Here is a 15,346-nt window from a genome sequence, read left to right as displayed (position 1 = left end):
TGTTTCGGAGACAGGGATACGGATGTTTTTTTTTTTTGAGGGTACAGGGATACGGATGTTGACAAGCTGAAGATGTGTGCTTGTACCTAGTGGCTGAGGCATTGGTAACTTGCTGTAACCGGATCTGAGCTTTATGTCTCTCTGGTTGTCTGAAAAATCAGTCCAATAAGGTGCCCCACTTGTGCTGCGGCCGTAGAAACATTTCTGCGTTTTCTGGATGTGGAATAGCAAGCTGCTCATGACTGGGCATTTCGTTTCGTCAGATACATTCTTGTGCTTGGTCTCCTTTCTTCCCTTGTCTACTCCCTGTCAGCAACGATACTGAATCCTAGCTGCTTGGGTCCATCAATGCCTAGATTTCTTAAGACTTGAACAGCATATACCTGAATGTTTATGTCGTTGCAGTCTCCAGTCTCCAGATTAGAGTGTTGGTACAGGTACTGCATCGCGTGTGTTTTTGTCTGAGAATTCATGTCGTTTCTGCACTTGGGCATGTCGTTGCTGAGGTCAAGAACACGACCGGCGCTCGCGTCTCCGTCGCCGAGACCGACCGCCCGATCTGCTTTGCTCGCAAAGCCGCAGCCAAGCAGCCCACTCTAGAATGATGGAGCAGAAGCTTGCCCGTGATAGCCGCCTCGCCCATCTGAATATTGAAGGTCCGTCACCATCTCAGGGCACCCAGCTCCGGTCCCGACGCGCCGGCGCCGCCGCAGCAATAACTTCGCAGGAGCTTGGACCGTGAGCGGCGCGTGCGGGGAGACGGAGGAACGGCTAGGGCGTAGGAGAGCGAATCTCGACGAGGCATCGCCTGGGGCGCACGACGGCACGGGGCGAGTAGATGTCGCCGGCGCCCGGCGGCACCAGCGCGGCCTCCTCTGCTCCTCCGGCGCCGCCCCCGGAACATTTACAAAGCACCCGGGGTCTTTTTGTAAAATTCCGAATAAACTATTTTCAGATAGCCCCCTTTTTATTTTTTCAGAAAAAAATAAATAAAGAAACACGTAGCAATCCGACGTGGCGGCCAACGCACGAAAACGAGCGGTCAGTGGCGCGCGGGCGCCGAGCTCTTCCCGGGTCCTGGAAACGAGCTCCGCCTCCCGCGGCCTCCCTCGTCGGCCTGCCTCTCCTCCACCCAGGCCAGCGCGCCCATAAATGGCGCCACCTCGCCCAGCGCACCGCTCCTCCTCTCACTGCCGTATACGATCGATCGAGAGTTGGAGAGAGACCCAAGCAGGCAACAACAAATTAAATGGCGCAGGCCAAGATGGTGACGACGACCGCCGTCGCGGTCGCCGTGCTGGCCGTGGCGGCCCTCGCCGGCGTCGCGTCCGCCGAGAGGGCCGGCGGGTTCGTCGTCACCGGGCGCGTCTACTGCGACCCCTGCCGCGCCGGCTTCGAGACCAACGTCTCCAAGAGCGTCCCGGGTGCGTATATATACGCAGCATTGCTGGTTGCTTGCCCCGACCCATGGAGATGGAGTTGAATTGCAATGTCCACGGAAATGCAGGCGCTACGGTGGAGGTGGTTTGCCGTCCGTTCGGCAGCACCAAGGAGACGCTCAAGGCGGAGGCGACGACGGACGAGAAGGGGTGGTACAAGCTGGAGATCGACCAGGACCACCAGGAGGAGATCTGCGAGGCGGTGCTGGACAAGAGCTCCGACCCGGCGTGCGCCGAGATCGAGGAGTTCCGCGACCGCGCCCGCGTCCCGCTCACCTCCAACAACGGCATCAAGCAGCAGGGCGTCCGCTACGCCAACCCCATCGCCTTCTTCCGCAAGGACCCGCTCAAGGAGTGCGGCAGCATCCTCAACAAGTACGACCTCAAGGACGCATCGGAGACGCCATGATTATTGAGCACCTAGCTGCTACTGCTAGCTAGCAGATACCGAGTACTACTGTTGGACGGAATTCGCTAGCGCCGCCCGGAGGTGTGTGCAGCGCGTGCTTAACATACATACATAGTACATATTTATAGGTGTCTCCGGCCGGCGTCGGAGAAGATGGTGTAACCACCCTTGATTGATTAAGATGTTCTTAATTAATTAATTAATTTGATCAATGTGACTATCAATCATCATGTCTCTTCTTTTCCAAACTAATGTGACACGCACTGTCTATAACTATAATGGTAGAACAAACACAACCCAACCTGAAAATGTATCAAGGGACCCACGGCTTTGCTACGAGCGGCAGGCCGGACTTTATGTGCACGGACAGCCCGTTCACCTCGCTCATGTCCAGCGACGACGCCCCTGTCCGGCTTCCTTTCCCCTTGGCAGCCTCCCAATCGAAGTGACACAGCAAGCTCGCCAGCGCCATCTCGATGCTTGCCTCGGCGAACCCGACCCCGGGGCACCCCCTCCGGCCGGCTCCGAACGGCACCAGCTCCAAGTGCTGCCCCCTGAAGTCCACGGCGCTGCCCAAGAACCTCTCCGGCACGAACTCCTCGGCGTCCTCCCCCCACGCCGCGGGGTCCCGGCCGACGGCCCAGGCGTTGACCACCACGCGCGTGCGCGCCGGCACGTGGTAGCCCAGGACCTCGGCGTCCGCCGGCGGCTCACGGGGCACCAGCAGCGGGATCGGCGCGTGCAGCCGGAGCGTCTCCTTGACCACGGCCTTGAGGTAGTGCAGCTGGGCGACATGGCCCTCGTCGACGCCGGTGGAGCCGGCTGCCGCGCGGATCTCGTCCTGGAGCTTGCGCATGGCGCGCGGGTGGGTGACGAGCTCCGCCATGGCCCATTCCATCGCCGCGCTGGTGGTGTCCGTGCCTGCAGCGAACATGTCCTGCCAACGACGACCGGGCATGATACACGACAGAGATTGATCATCAGCTAGTGGCCCTCAGGTCGCAGGTGAACCGTGCAAGTACAGCCGAATAGGAATCGGCACTTACCAAGATAATGGCCTTGATTTCGTTGGTCTCGAGCTGGATGCCGTACTCTTTGTCGTGTTTGTGCAAGTCCAGCAACACGTCCACGAAGTCCCGGTGATCGTCGCCGTCGTCCCTGTTCGGAGGCCGGCGGCGGTGGTCATCGATCACCTTCTCGAGCAAGCCGTCGAGCGCCTGGAACGTCCGCGTAATCTTGCCCTCCAGCCCGCGCACGGCGTCCACCCATCCCAACCACGGCACGAGATCCCCCATCGGCTCCGTCCCCATCAGCTTCTGGAAGTCGGTAAGCACCTTCCTGACCCGCTCGCGGCCGCGGTCACCGCCGTCGAACAGGCCGCTCGCGCTCTCGTCCCCGAAAGCGGCGCGACACACGACGTTGTTGGCGCACTCGGCGAGGAGCTCGCTCAGGCCGACGGCGGCCGCACCGGCTCCGGCCTTGGCTCGGACGCGCTGGACGAGCGCGGCGGCCTCCTGCTCCCTGATGCGGCGGAAGGACCGGGTGCGGCGCGCGCTGAGGAGGTGCACGACGCAGACGCGGCGCGCCTGGCGCCAGTACTCGCCGTAGGGCGCGAAGGCGACGTCGCGGCCGTACATGAGGCGCTCGGCCATGGCGCTCCTGGGCCGGCTCGCGAAGTCCAGGTCACGCGCCCGCATCACCTCCTCGGCGCCCGCGGCGGAGGACACGACGACGGCGGGCACGCGGCCGAACCGGAGCAGCATGACGGGCCCGTGCGCCCGCGCCATGGACCGGAGGGCGCGGTGCGGCAGCGAGCCGAGGAGGTGGAGGTGGCCGAGCAGCGGGAGGCCTGGCGGCGACGGCGGCAGCCTCGGCCGTCGCCCATGGACGCTGCCACCGTGACGCTGCGGAGAGGCAGGCTTGTTGACGGCGAGGAGGAGGAGGTAGGAGAGCGGCAGCAGGACGAAGACGGCGAGGAGGAGGGCGGCGGCCGCAACCAGCGGGAGAGCCATGTCGTCTGAGCCGCCGGTCTCGCTGGCGTGCCCGATTTGTGCACGATCCACTTAATTGTCGTGGTGCGGATACACAAGTGGAGCCTCTGTCTCTCGACTGTCGTTTGCGGAGGACCAAAGGATACGGAGATAGAGAGAGGAGGTGGGATCAGACAGCATTTTGAGCCAGTCATGGCCCGGCCCATACTTGGATCACACAAACTATTGGGCCGGCCCATGAGGCATGCACGCTCCTCGCGCTCGCGCGCACTCCGTTGCGTTGCCACCCAATCACAGCTGGCAAACACCAAGGAACTTGCTCCTCAAGCCTGCCTCTAGCGGCCGGATCAATTCAAATCGAACCAAACCAACCCACTCGCCACCCTCCCCGCCCACGCCCAGCCATGTCGGCGCCGCCCGAAGCCGCGGAGTCCTCGCGCGCCCGCCAGCAGGCGGAGGAGCCGTCCAACGAGGAGCCCCAGCGCCGCCGGTGGGTGGCCCTCGCCACCCTCACAGGCGGACCGCACCGCGCCGGGGACCAGCGGCACCGCAGCATCCTCCCCGGCCGCGACCTCCTGCTCGACCTCCACGACCCGCCGCGCGCCTCCACCCTGGTGCTGCGCGCCAACCTCACCAGCTTCTTCCCCACCATCCTCGTCGCCGACTCCTCCTCCGGCCGCCTCCTCGTCAAGTCCGCCTGGGGCAGCGCTCGCGTCAACCGCCCCGAGTACTACCTCTGCGACGCCCGCGCCCGCACCGCCATGCGCCTCCCCGCCGTGCCCTCCTCCGAGCTCGGCGGGCCCAACGCCTGCCCGCTCGGCGGCCTCGACCTCTGCCCGCGCCGCAGCATGATGCTCGTCTGCAACGTCTTCGACGACGCCCCGCACCTGTACCTCGTCCCGCTCCCGGATGGCTGCGCCCTGCAGGGCGTGGAGGTGGAGCGGAACGACTTCCATGGCTGGCAAAGAACCCGCGAGTTCCTCGACCAGCGCCGCTTCATCAGGCCCAGCGAGGGCAGGCTGCGATACGTCGAGATCCGCGGCTTCAACTACGACACGGTAGCCGCCGCCGCCGAGCCCCCGAACGACCCCACCGTCTGGATGTGGACGCTCGTCGACCTGGTCGGCCCCAACCCCAACACCTGGGAGTTGGAGTACGAGGCGCCCTTCGCCGAGATCTGGGCCCACGACAGCTACGTCGCCGCCGGCCTGCCGCCGGGCAAGGTGCCCAACCTCGCCCTCGTCGACCCCGATAACCACGGCGTCGTCTACTTCTTCCAGGGCACGCGGCTCTTCGGCTTGGACGTGCGCGCGAGGCGGGTCGTGGCCTGCGACGAATGCGTCATAGGCGATGGTCAGCAGATGCAGGGACACCTATCCTCCCGCTTCGTCGAGGCCTGGGTGCCGCCCGAACCTGGTACGCTGGCCGGATTCATACATGTTCCGCTAGATTTTCAGTGTGTGCTAACTTGATAATATATACAGTATGCTCACAGTCTGACCCAATGCAAACCCAATTACAAAAAGGGTTCCTCGTGTACTAGACGTGTACTGAATGAAGTTGCATTGATTAATATTCTTGTCAGTAATACGGTGTAGATTTTGTTTGAAGATCGCATATACAAATCACCATTCCAAGACATTCCTAGCTACTCTGTTATTTGCAATCGAAATTGTAACTGCACAGCGTGCATAGGATTGAATTAAACTGAAGATGATAGTCAACACTCAACAGCTACTGTTACCATTTAGGCATTTATTTACCAATCATGCTTGTGCAGAATAGAATTGCACTGAACTTTTGCACTTGCTGTTAGTCAAGGGTGCTTAATTTGTACCTCGATCCTGCCCGGATTCTGATTCATGTCTCTGATTTATTTATTTTTTGAGGGAAATTCATGTCTCTGATTTTACTACCATTTGGAATTTGGATTGCTGTTTGCAATTGCTGATCCGGTTCAGCAATCTATATGATAGATACGACTAGCACCACCCTTAATTACTGCTGTTTTGCACGCAGATCGGACTCCGCAGGTTTTGCGTTACAACGAGGAAAAGGACCGTAAGGTGATTGAATATGTTGAAGATTGGCTAAGCCACATTGAGTGGACGAGCCAGGCGGACGAGGGGAACTCGTCGGATGAGCCGATCGAGGGCATGGCACCGCTATCTGAAGCATCTCCTGACGCGGGTCACCAGGCTGATGAACCGTAGATGTAGAAGATTTCCTTTCCTTGGGTGGTGGGAGTGGGAGGCCACTTCTTGGTCTCAACATGCGGAGGGTTTTTCGATCTTGCATGTTTCAGAAAGATAGATAGATAGATAGATAGAGCGTGCAGCATTTCTGTCAGCGACATCTCAATTCAGCTGAGTGTAGTACCTCAAAAGGTAAGGATCGATGTTATGAGCAAGCTTGTGTAGTAGTTCCAGTACTGCAATGTGGTTTTGTCCGAGAGAACATGCTCTGTTCACCAGTCGATCAGCTAATACAAATGGAATTCAGTTTTGGTTCTCCCTCCTGTCCTGTTCGGTCGTTTGCATGCCTTTCTCATTCTGTAACATTTCCCAACTTCCCAAATGCTAATAAAGATAGATCCAACTAGTGCTGTTGCCAATGCCAATGCCATGCATAGTATGCATTTACATTTGAGATTACTACTGACTGGTCTGACAGTCTGAATGAAAGCATCTTGGTTACAACTTGGAGGTTTACAGCACACATTCGTTTCTCTAGAGCGCAAGGTCCATCTCGTGGAGTTCCTGTATTATTAACACTATCCCGACCATGGTTTAGCGACGAGGACCAACGGCGCCTTGAGCCGGACGGACAGCCCGAACACCTCGCTCACGTCCACCAACGGCGTCCCCTGTCTCCTCCCGCCGCCGTGCGTCATCAACGCCCAACCGAAGTGGTACAGCATGTTGGCGAGCGCCAGCTCCATCGTCGGCCCCGAACGGCACGAACCGGAAGTCCAGCCCCACCCTGCTGTAATCCACGGGCGCGTCGACGAACCGCTCCGGCGCGAACTCCTCCGCGCGCTCCCACGACGCCGGGTCCCGGCCGATGGCCCAGGCGTTGATCACCACCCGCGTGCGCGCCGGGATGTAGTAGCCCAGCAGCTCGGTGTCCTCCGTCGTCTCGCGGGGTATCAGTATCAGGAGCGCCGCCGGGGCGTGCAGCCTCATGGTCTCGCTGATCACGGCCTTGAGGTACGCCATCCCGTCGAGGTGGTCCTCGGTTACGCGGCCGGCGGCGCCGCGGACCTCGTCCTGGAGCTTCCGCATCTCGTGCGGGTGGTTGATGAGCTCCGCCATGGCCCATCCCAGCACCGTGGAGTGGAGGAAGTGTCAGTGCCGGCAGCAAATATGTCCTGTCCAGTGTCCATGTGCAATTCAATCACCCGATCGACAAGTGTGTAACCAGCAGGCTTGGCAACACGTAGGCGTACCATAATGATTGCCTTGATGTTGTCCGTGTCGAGCCGGAGCCCGGCGTCCTTGTCCATCTCGTCCACGAAATCCCGGTGGTCGTCGACCTCGCCGTCAGCAAGAACCTGCCGGCCACCGGAACGCCGGCTCCGGTGGTCCGCGATGACCCGCTCGAGCAAGCCATCGAGCGCCTCGAACGTGCGCCTCGCCTTGCCCTCCAGCCCGGTGAGCGTGTCCACCCACCCGACTCCCGCATCGGCGACGACAGGACCAGCTCCTGGAAGTCGGCGAACACTCGCCTTAGCTTCTCTCCCCCCTCGTCGCCGTCGAGCCCGTAGTCCCCGTCGCCGAACGCCGCGCGCGAGATGATGGCCTTGGAGTAGCAGATGAGGAAGTCGCTCAGGTTGACCGCGCCGCCCGCCGCCGCCTCGTGGCGGACGCGGGCGACCAGCGCGGCCACCTCCTGCTCCCGGACGTGGCGGAAGGAGGCGATGCGGCGCGGGCCGAGGAGGTGGAGTGCGCACACGCGGCGCCTGGCGCCAGTACTCGCCGTAGGGCGCGAAGCCGACGTCGCGGCCGCCGTAGAGGAGGCGCTGGGCCATCAGCAGCATTGGCCGCCCCGAGAAGGCGAGGTCGCGGGTCTTCATGGCCTCCTCCGCGGCGGCCGCCGAGGACGCGACGACGGTGGGCACGCGGCCGAGGCGCAGGAGCATGACCGGGCCGTGCGACGCGGCGAGCGACCGGAGCGCCCGGTGCGGCAGGCGGCCCAGGAGATGGAGGTGGCCGAGGAGCGGCAGGCCTGGCGGCGACGGAGGTTGCCGGCGGCCATCGGCGCGCTTCCTGGAAGAGGAGGAGGACAAGAGGAGGAGCGCAAAGATTATTGGCACCACGGCGACTACTGTGATGAGGAGCTCAACAAGTGAGATGACGGCCATGATCGAGAACGATGCCGAAGCTTACGCGAGTGGCGTGCATCGATCAGTCCCCTATAAAACACGGACACGTCTTTGACGAAGATAGCATGACGTGATGGCATTGGGTGGTCTCTGTGGTCGTTGCGCACGGGATCAGACTACCAACAGTGTCAGGATGATTGGTCAGGGATTGGCCTATGGGTGATCAGACTGCCGTGTTTAATGATAGTAGTGTACTGGTTCTAAGCTTATCCACCTCATATATAAAAGATAAAAAAAAATATTATTCCAATAGTTTCTCTTATACCATATTGGTCAAAATATCTTGAATTCCACAGTCTCTCTCATCAATAGTGGATGTCTACCTTTAACCTATGAACTAGCTCTTCAAGAAGAGATTCCACATTCTCACCCTCATCTTCTATTTCTTCCATGTAAGCAAAAGATAAGTTGAATTTGTATAAGCTAGCTGAGATAGTCTTGTTGGAGGAGGTCTTAGAGCAGTCTGAGTGCTATGATTAGGATAATTTTCACAATATTTAATATGCTATCATGTAGAATATTTTGCTGATTTGACAATGCAATTAAAGAGAAGAGATAGATGGAAAGACCTATTTTTTGCAACCAAGAAATAATTTTTTGCATAAAAATCAAAGTTTAAGAAACTACATTAAATCCATTGGTATGGATATCACAAATATTAAGATAGAATTAAAGAGTGGGAAGAAAGGAGATTGGTAGGAGAAGAGAAAGATCATTGGATGAATTTATTTTTTTAGCTACAGTTATATATATGATGTATTGGGACCTATAGTTTTTATGTAGTATATATATGACAGGGCATGTCATAAACAATATTAAGTAATTTTTTAGTTGGGATCATCCTTACTGACAGGAACTTTGAAAGTTGCTGCTTGATTTGCCTCGAGAAAAAGCGACGCATCTGCCAACTCTCCCCATCGGCTCTCAATTCTTAGATAATGAGGTCTTGCAAGATTAACGCGGCAATATTCCGTCTTCTCACATTTATCCTCGCAAGAGCAAGCTAGAACGTCGCCTTCTACGGTGAGCCACAGAGAAGCATCGGGGAAAAGACCTATCCAGGTTTTGTGCGTGTGTTGGCAAGACGCCATCAACTCATTTTATTCTAATGATATGCCACAACAAAACTCTTATCGTCTATTAAAAAAAAACCCCATCTTAGGTAATATGAATAATATGAATGCACATTTTCATCTCCCATCCACCAAATAAGATAGACTTCTTTTGGCAAAACTCAAATGATACAAACGTTCACATCTGTATTTGTACATGCACCCACACTCACCCCTATAAACATTTGTACTCATGCACCATCATCATCCATGGAAATGCCTATGAAAGACATGCTCAATCCTGAGTGGATAAGTTCCACCACAAGAAACCAAACTAATGATATATTTATTTTCTAAAAAGAGTAAGAAATGCATTGATTGCTCATTTCGAAAGGGCTAAGTAATCACCATTTGAGAAGATAGCTATGGGTATTAATGGGTAGTAGGGATGTAACACAGATGCGGTGACATGGAAGGTAGGCGTCCATGATAAGAGTGATAATATTTCATACATAGTCTAAAAAAGTACTTATGTTAATGGTTAAAATGATTAGGATGAGAAAGAAAACTACTGTATTATAAATCCAATCATTATTTGTTGCTACTTATTGGAACTGTAGTTGTGTGTGCACAACAGGCAATTACCACATACATGCTTGAGTGTACAAACTTTATGGCCTTAACTGAAGATCGAGTGCAGCCAGCATCTCAATCTAAGCACGTCTTGAGGTACTCCAGCCCTCTGTGGACCAAGCGATGGCCCACTATTTTGCTGCGGTCTCTGTCCAGAGCAAGCATGGGTGGTCTTACTCAGAACACCATGGCATAGCAACCAAATGGAGAGTCTTCTTGAGGCGCACGGCTAACCCGCCTTGCTCGTCCATGTTGACCATTGATGCCCCGCCCGATAGGCTCCAGTTGAAGTGGTACAAGAGGTTCGCCAGCACCAGCTCAACACTTGCCATGGCAAACCCGGCTCCGGGGCACCCTCTCCTCCCGGCACCAAACGGCAACAATGTGAAGTCCTGCCCTAGCATGTACTGATCCATGTCAACATCCTCTGCGAACCGCTCCGGCAAGAACTTCTCCGCCCTCTCCCACGTCGTGGGTTCCCGCCCGATGGCCCAGACGTTGACGAGGATGCGGGTGCGTGCCGGAACATGGTAGCCGAGCAGCTCAGCGTCCTCGACCGTCTCCCGTGGCACGAGTGGCGCTGGCGGATGTAAACGGAGTGTCTCCTTGATCACAAGCTTGAGGTAGTGCAACTTATTGAGGTGATCCTCGATGATGTGGTCATCATCGCGAACAGCTGCGCGTATCTCCTCTTGGAGCCTGCGCATCTCATCCGGATGATTGATGAGCTCTGCCATGGCCCATTCGAGAGATGCGAAGGTTGTATCGATGCCGCCCACAAACATATTCTGTTCCGTACGTACACAGGCAAAAAACAAGTTAGCGACAGTTATCGATGGCCAATTACTTCTATAGCTATTTTTTATCTTATTTTGAATTACCAATAATGTACGTCCTTAGTCCTTTAACCAGCATTCAGTCTAGTTATTTATGGCTTGCGGAACTTGTTTTGTTCCAAGGTCCTCGATGATGGTGACTTATAGCAAGGTGCCTCGTGTAAATAGCATGGCTAGGCTTGCTCAAATATAGTTTCACTGTAACCATTTGATTGCATCTTTTGACCTTGCAAAAAATATTTATATATCCTATTTTGGATTATATATTGCTTCTTAGAAAACTAAAAGTAAAAAAGAAAAGATCAAATAAAAAGGTATTCAATCACCTCAAGGAAAAAAAAAGCTAAAAGAGTCAATGAGTTTTTACTTTACAATTTTTCTTTATGCATGTTATGCAATTGACATTAGTGTTACCTAAGGAGGGTACTCCATCTTCTAAGATAAATTGCTTATGATTTGCGGCATGGTGAAACACGTTGTAGCGTCAGTGCATAGCCCGAAGTCAGTAAGAACACCTTGAGGTACACACTCCTCTTTAATTTTCCTTGATTCCTTTTTTAGTCCCGAATCTTGTCCTAATTTTATTTAGTATGAACTTTTGGTTTGATATGGGTTGTTAGGTGATCATAAGATCCAACTGTATGTGTTCTTTTTTTCTGATTAACATGTCAATTTATAGTCCTTGATAATGAACGTGTAGTGAATTCTCTTTTAGCACTACGATACTAATGATGATGGATAGTTCTAGTACCAAATCTCAACAGACCATATTCAAATTAAAAGGCACTACCATCTTTAAACTCTTCAGACTCCATGCTCTTGCAACTAGTTCTATCTTCTGTCATGCTCAGCAAGAAGCCTTGGCCATTGAAGTCTAAGTACGTACCATGACGATTGCCTTGATGGTTACTGTGTCAAACCAGAGTCCCCCGGCCTCGTCCTCCTCCTCGTTCACATCCAGCAGCACGTCCACGAAGTCCCGTTGACCGCCGTCGTCTCCCACTCTCTGGCCGCCACGGCGCCGCTCACGGTGGTCGGCAATGACCTGCTCGAGCAACCCGTCTAGCGCCTCGAACGTCCGTGTCGCCTTGGCGTCCAAGCCTGTCAGCGTGTCCACCCACGCCAGCCACGGCACGAGCTCGCCGAGCGTGCCCGAGCCCAGCAGCTCCTCCAAGTCGTCGAACACCTTCCTCACCTTCCCTCCGCCGCCGAGCCCATAGCTCGAGCAGTCACCGAACGCGGCGCGAATGGTGACGCTGCTGGCGTAGGAGATGAGGAGGTCGCTCAGGTTCACGGCGCCGTCTCGAGCGGCGGCGCGGACGCGACCGACCAGCGCGGCGGCCTCCTGCTCCCGAACGCGGCGGAAGGAGAGGACGCAGCGCTGGCTGAGAAGGTGGAGCACGCAGACGCGGCGCGCCCGGCGCCAGTGCTCGCCGTAGGGAGCGAAGGCCATGTCGCAGCCGTAGAAAAGGCGCTCGGTCATCCGTGACCGGAAGCGGCTCGCGAAAGCAGGGTCGCGGGTCTTGAGGGCCTCCCGCGCCGCATCCGCGGAGGAGACCACCACGGCGGGCACGCGGCCGAGGCGCAGGAGCATGACCGGGCCGTGCGACGCGGCGAGCGACTGGAGCGCCCGGTGGGGCAAGGATCCAAGAAGCGGCAGGTGGCCGAGGAGAGGAAAGCCCGGCGGCGACGGAGGCAAACTCCGGCCACTCGCGTAGGACGGAGAGGTTTTCCTGCCGGCGGAGAAGAAGAAGAGCAGGAGGGAGAGAAGGGCAAGGAGCAGCAGCGCGAGGAACGGTGAGACTTCCATGCTTGCAGCGTCGCGATTGCGTTTACTTCTTCTCCCTATCTTCGCGCTAAGAAATTATGGCAAAAATATCTAGACTCGTGTGGGTCAGTGAGCACGGAACAGAGAGGACAAGTGAGTGATTGGTTAGTGTCGTTGATGCAAACACATTACTGGAGATGTACGGTGGGTCGTGTTCTTCGTCAGACATGTCATGTCAGGTTAATGATGCGTGCTTCCTAATAGTGACGCTTTGATGCGAACAAGGTTGGAGCCTTGCCGGTTGTATCTTCCAATTCCACATATCGATCAGGACGTGTTGGATCTAATGAGATGGACAAAATCCCAGAAAGAAAATATTACAAGCTCCCACACTTTGATTTTCAGAATTCAGATTGTCGCCTTGGCTGAATCATCAGTTGACATGAGTTTCATGTTAATGGCCACACGGGCCATGTCAAGTGGACCGCACGGGGCACAACACTAAAAAAATACGATCCGAAAACGGTCCGACACAGTGGCGTTAGCGCCCGTGCTAGCCCGGCACGATAGCCGTGTCGTGCATGGACCGAAAGTACGTGCTGGGCATGGGCACAACAGTGCTAATAGGCCGACACGATCCTAGCACGGGCCTGGCCTGCTAGCCGTTAGATGGCTCTGGCCTACTAGCCGTTGGAGGCCTCGAACGGCCTAACACGGGCGCCGGCTCATATAAGCCGTCCGTCTCGCCAGCCCCCTCCCAAACCCTAACCCTTTCAGAGTGAAGGTATAGGTATCATCATCCGTTATTATGTTAAGAGAATCCTTGTACGTACGACAACCACTATGCTTCACAGAGATTTAACAATATCGACTCTATTTCGTTTTTTGAAAAAACAAGATCGACTCTGGAACAGCTCCAAAATACTAGTACAGTAAAATGCTAGAACATTCTCCACGCCCCTGTACCGTGCACATGCTTGTCTATGCATACACGGCAAAAACGCCCTCTGATCCACAGAGCATTCCAAAGAGCAATATGATCGAGTTGGAGAAATGGAGAGGGAGGTGGCCAAGGGGGTGGGCGTGCTCACCGCAGGGGAAGCATTCAATGGTGGTGCATGATGGCGGCATGGCGCGGAGATGCGTTGGACGGGGCTCAGCGGGCTGGCCGACCAGCGTCCACGCCGACATGGCCGCCGTGGAGGCGGAAATGAAGCCGGAGGCGCGCCGTGGAGAGGAGCAGGCAGGAGCTCGATCAGGGACGTCATGTCCTGTGGGAAAAGGCACAAGTTCCTGGTTCTCCTGCTGGACAACAAGATGGCTACCGGCACCGGGGAATGCGATTGACATGGAGCATCTGGCGGCCGCGGTGGAGCGCGCGTGACGGGATGGGTCGCCGGAAAGGGCGGCATGCCAGTGTCGCCGAGGACGTGGCCGTGGGCGCGGAGATGCATGATGGTGTCGGCGTGACGCTTCAACACGGCCGTGTCTTCTCCGGCGAGGTCCGGCGGGATGGCGTTGGCGAACTGGGAGAGCGCCGCGCTAGCGTGCGACACGACCTGGACGGTATTTCATTTACCGTCCGGGGTCAAGGTCGTAGGAACCATTGGATCGAATAAGTTTGATCCGGCGACTTGGAGCGGGGGTGTTCTATGGGCCAAATGCAGGCCCAATTTGCCAACTTGACCCAACTGCTGTTGTTGGACTGAAAATGAGGCCTGCTTAGCCATGCTTGCCGGGTTGGACCTTTTTTCAAAAAGGGGATAAAAAATTAAAATTCGAAAAAGGGGTGCCGGTTGGGAACATTTGGAGAAATGGGCGCGTCCCGCCCGCTGATCGGGCGGGACGCGTGGGGCCGGGGACTTCCCGCCCACCCATCGGGCGGGAGGTTCCAAAATTTTTTTCAGGGGCCTCTTCACGAATAAGAAAAGTTTCTTATTCGCGAAGAGGTCCCTGAAGCAGGCGTCCCGCCCGACCAGTGGGCGGGAGGTCCCCTGGTTATGATTTTGGTTATATTTTCTTAGAATTTGTTATATTTTCTTAGAATTTATGTTTCACAAACTATTTGAAATTCAGAATTTTTTCAAATATAAGATTTATTCGCCATACTCTTATGTATGCATATAAAATTTTAATCCAATTTTACGAAGAAGATTACGGTATCTAAAACTCGTACGAAGATGGTTAAACGATACCGTTTTGCAACGTAGAATCCAAATATTACGATAGTACAATACATGAATCCATTAAAAATAAAATAATATGATAACAAATATTACAAACATTACAAATATTACAAATACATGAATCCAAATATTCTGTCTTTAGTCAATGCGGCAAATATTACAAATACACATCCAGGTCTGATACAATCTCAACGCGGCAAATATTACACATGAGCAAACAACGTTCAAATAAAATTACAACTAAATGATGCCTGATGATGTACTAGCACTCGATCGGCGACGTCTCCCACTCCTTGATGCAACCGGAGGTCTTCCATCTGTAGCATGACCTGTAGGGCCAGCTTCAGCAGAACTGGGGCCAGCATCATTGTTTGGACAACGTTTATACGTGTATCCAATCTGATTACATGCACTGCAGCGCTGTATCCTTGGACGGAGCTCTGACTCATCCATATCATTACGAATACGCCGTGTCTGACGGCGCCCTCTCTAAACCCGTGATGATCTTGGGTCTGGAATATATATAACAGGATTCGCTGTCTCAGTGAACGATCCAACCAAACGGAACCCATAGATCTCATACTGCCAGGTGCTGGCAATTGTCTCCTTTCTGAAGTAATGGGAAACATATATATCGACAGGATGTCG

The 15,346-nt window shown here is 55.0% G+C and overlaps 3 protein-coding genes, 1 long non-coding RNA gene and 1 pseudogene across 4 annotated transcripts; 1 reads left to right on the top strand and 4 right to left on the bottom strand.

Moving 5' to 3' along the window:
* Positions 1 to 2: 2 nt before the first annotated feature.
* On the bottom strand, positions 3 to 879 carry LOC112894797. The gene is made up of 2 exons (XR_003229076.1): positions 384 to 879; positions 3 to 306 (listed from the first exon to the last, which is right to left on the bottom strand). It is a non-coding gene; the product is annotated as an uncharacterized LOC112894797 (long non-coding RNA).
* Positions 880 to 1,217: 338 nt separating this feature from the next.
* On the top strand, positions 1,218 to 1,910 carry LOC112891653 (major pollen allergen Lol p 11-like). Its single transcript, XM_025958563.1, has 2 exons — positions 1,218 to 1,424; positions 1,508 to 1,910. The coding sequence occupies exons 1-2, from the start codon at positions 1,250 to 1,252 to the stop codon at positions 1,846 to 1,848; spliced, it is 516 nt and encodes a 171-aa protein (XP_025814348.1). The 5' UTR covers positions 1,218 to 1,249; the 3' UTR covers positions 1,849 to 1,910.
* A 114-nt stretch (positions 1,911 to 2,024) lies between these two features.
* On the bottom strand, positions 2,025 to 3,924 carry LOC112891652 (cytochrome P450 71A1-like). Its single transcript, XM_025958562.1, has 2 exons — positions 2,895 to 3,924; positions 2,025 to 2,785 (listed from the first exon to the last, which is right to left on the bottom strand). The coding sequence occupies exons 1-2, from the start codon at positions 3,858 to 3,860 to the stop codon at positions 2,162 to 2,164; spliced, it is 1,590 nt and encodes a 529-aa protein (XP_025814347.1). The 5' UTR covers positions 3,861 to 3,924; the 3' UTR covers positions 2,025 to 2,161.
* A 2,472-nt stretch (positions 3,925 to 6,396) lies between these two features.
* LOC112894157 lies at positions 6,397 to 8,213 on the bottom strand (annotated as a pseudogene).
* A 1,600-nt stretch (positions 8,214 to 9,813) lies between these two features.
* Positions 9,814 to 12,601, bottom strand: LOC112891522 (cytochrome P450 71A1-like). Its single transcript, XM_025958406.1, has 2 exons — positions 11,631 to 12,601; positions 9,814 to 10,696 (listed from the first exon to the last, which is right to left on the bottom strand). Exons 1-2 carry the CDS (start codon positions 12,552 to 12,554, stop codon positions 10,082 to 10,084), a joined length of 1,539 nt encoding a protein of 512 aa, XP_025814191.1. The 5' UTR covers positions 12,555 to 12,601; the 3' UTR covers positions 9,814 to 10,081.
* Positions 12,602 to 15,346: the final 2,745 nt, after the last annotated feature.

This window comes from Panicum hallii, chromosome 5 (genome assembly GCF_002211085.1).
Source record: "Panicum hallii strain FIL2 chromosome 5, PHallii_v3.1, whole genome shotgun sequence".
Classification (NCBI taxonomy): domain Eukaryota; kingdom Viridiplantae; phylum Streptophyta; class Magnoliopsida; order Poales; family Poaceae; genus Panicum; species Panicum hallii.
The sequence above is the reverse complement of the archived record's forward strand: the minus strand, read 5'-3'. Positions and strand labels throughout refer to the sequence as shown.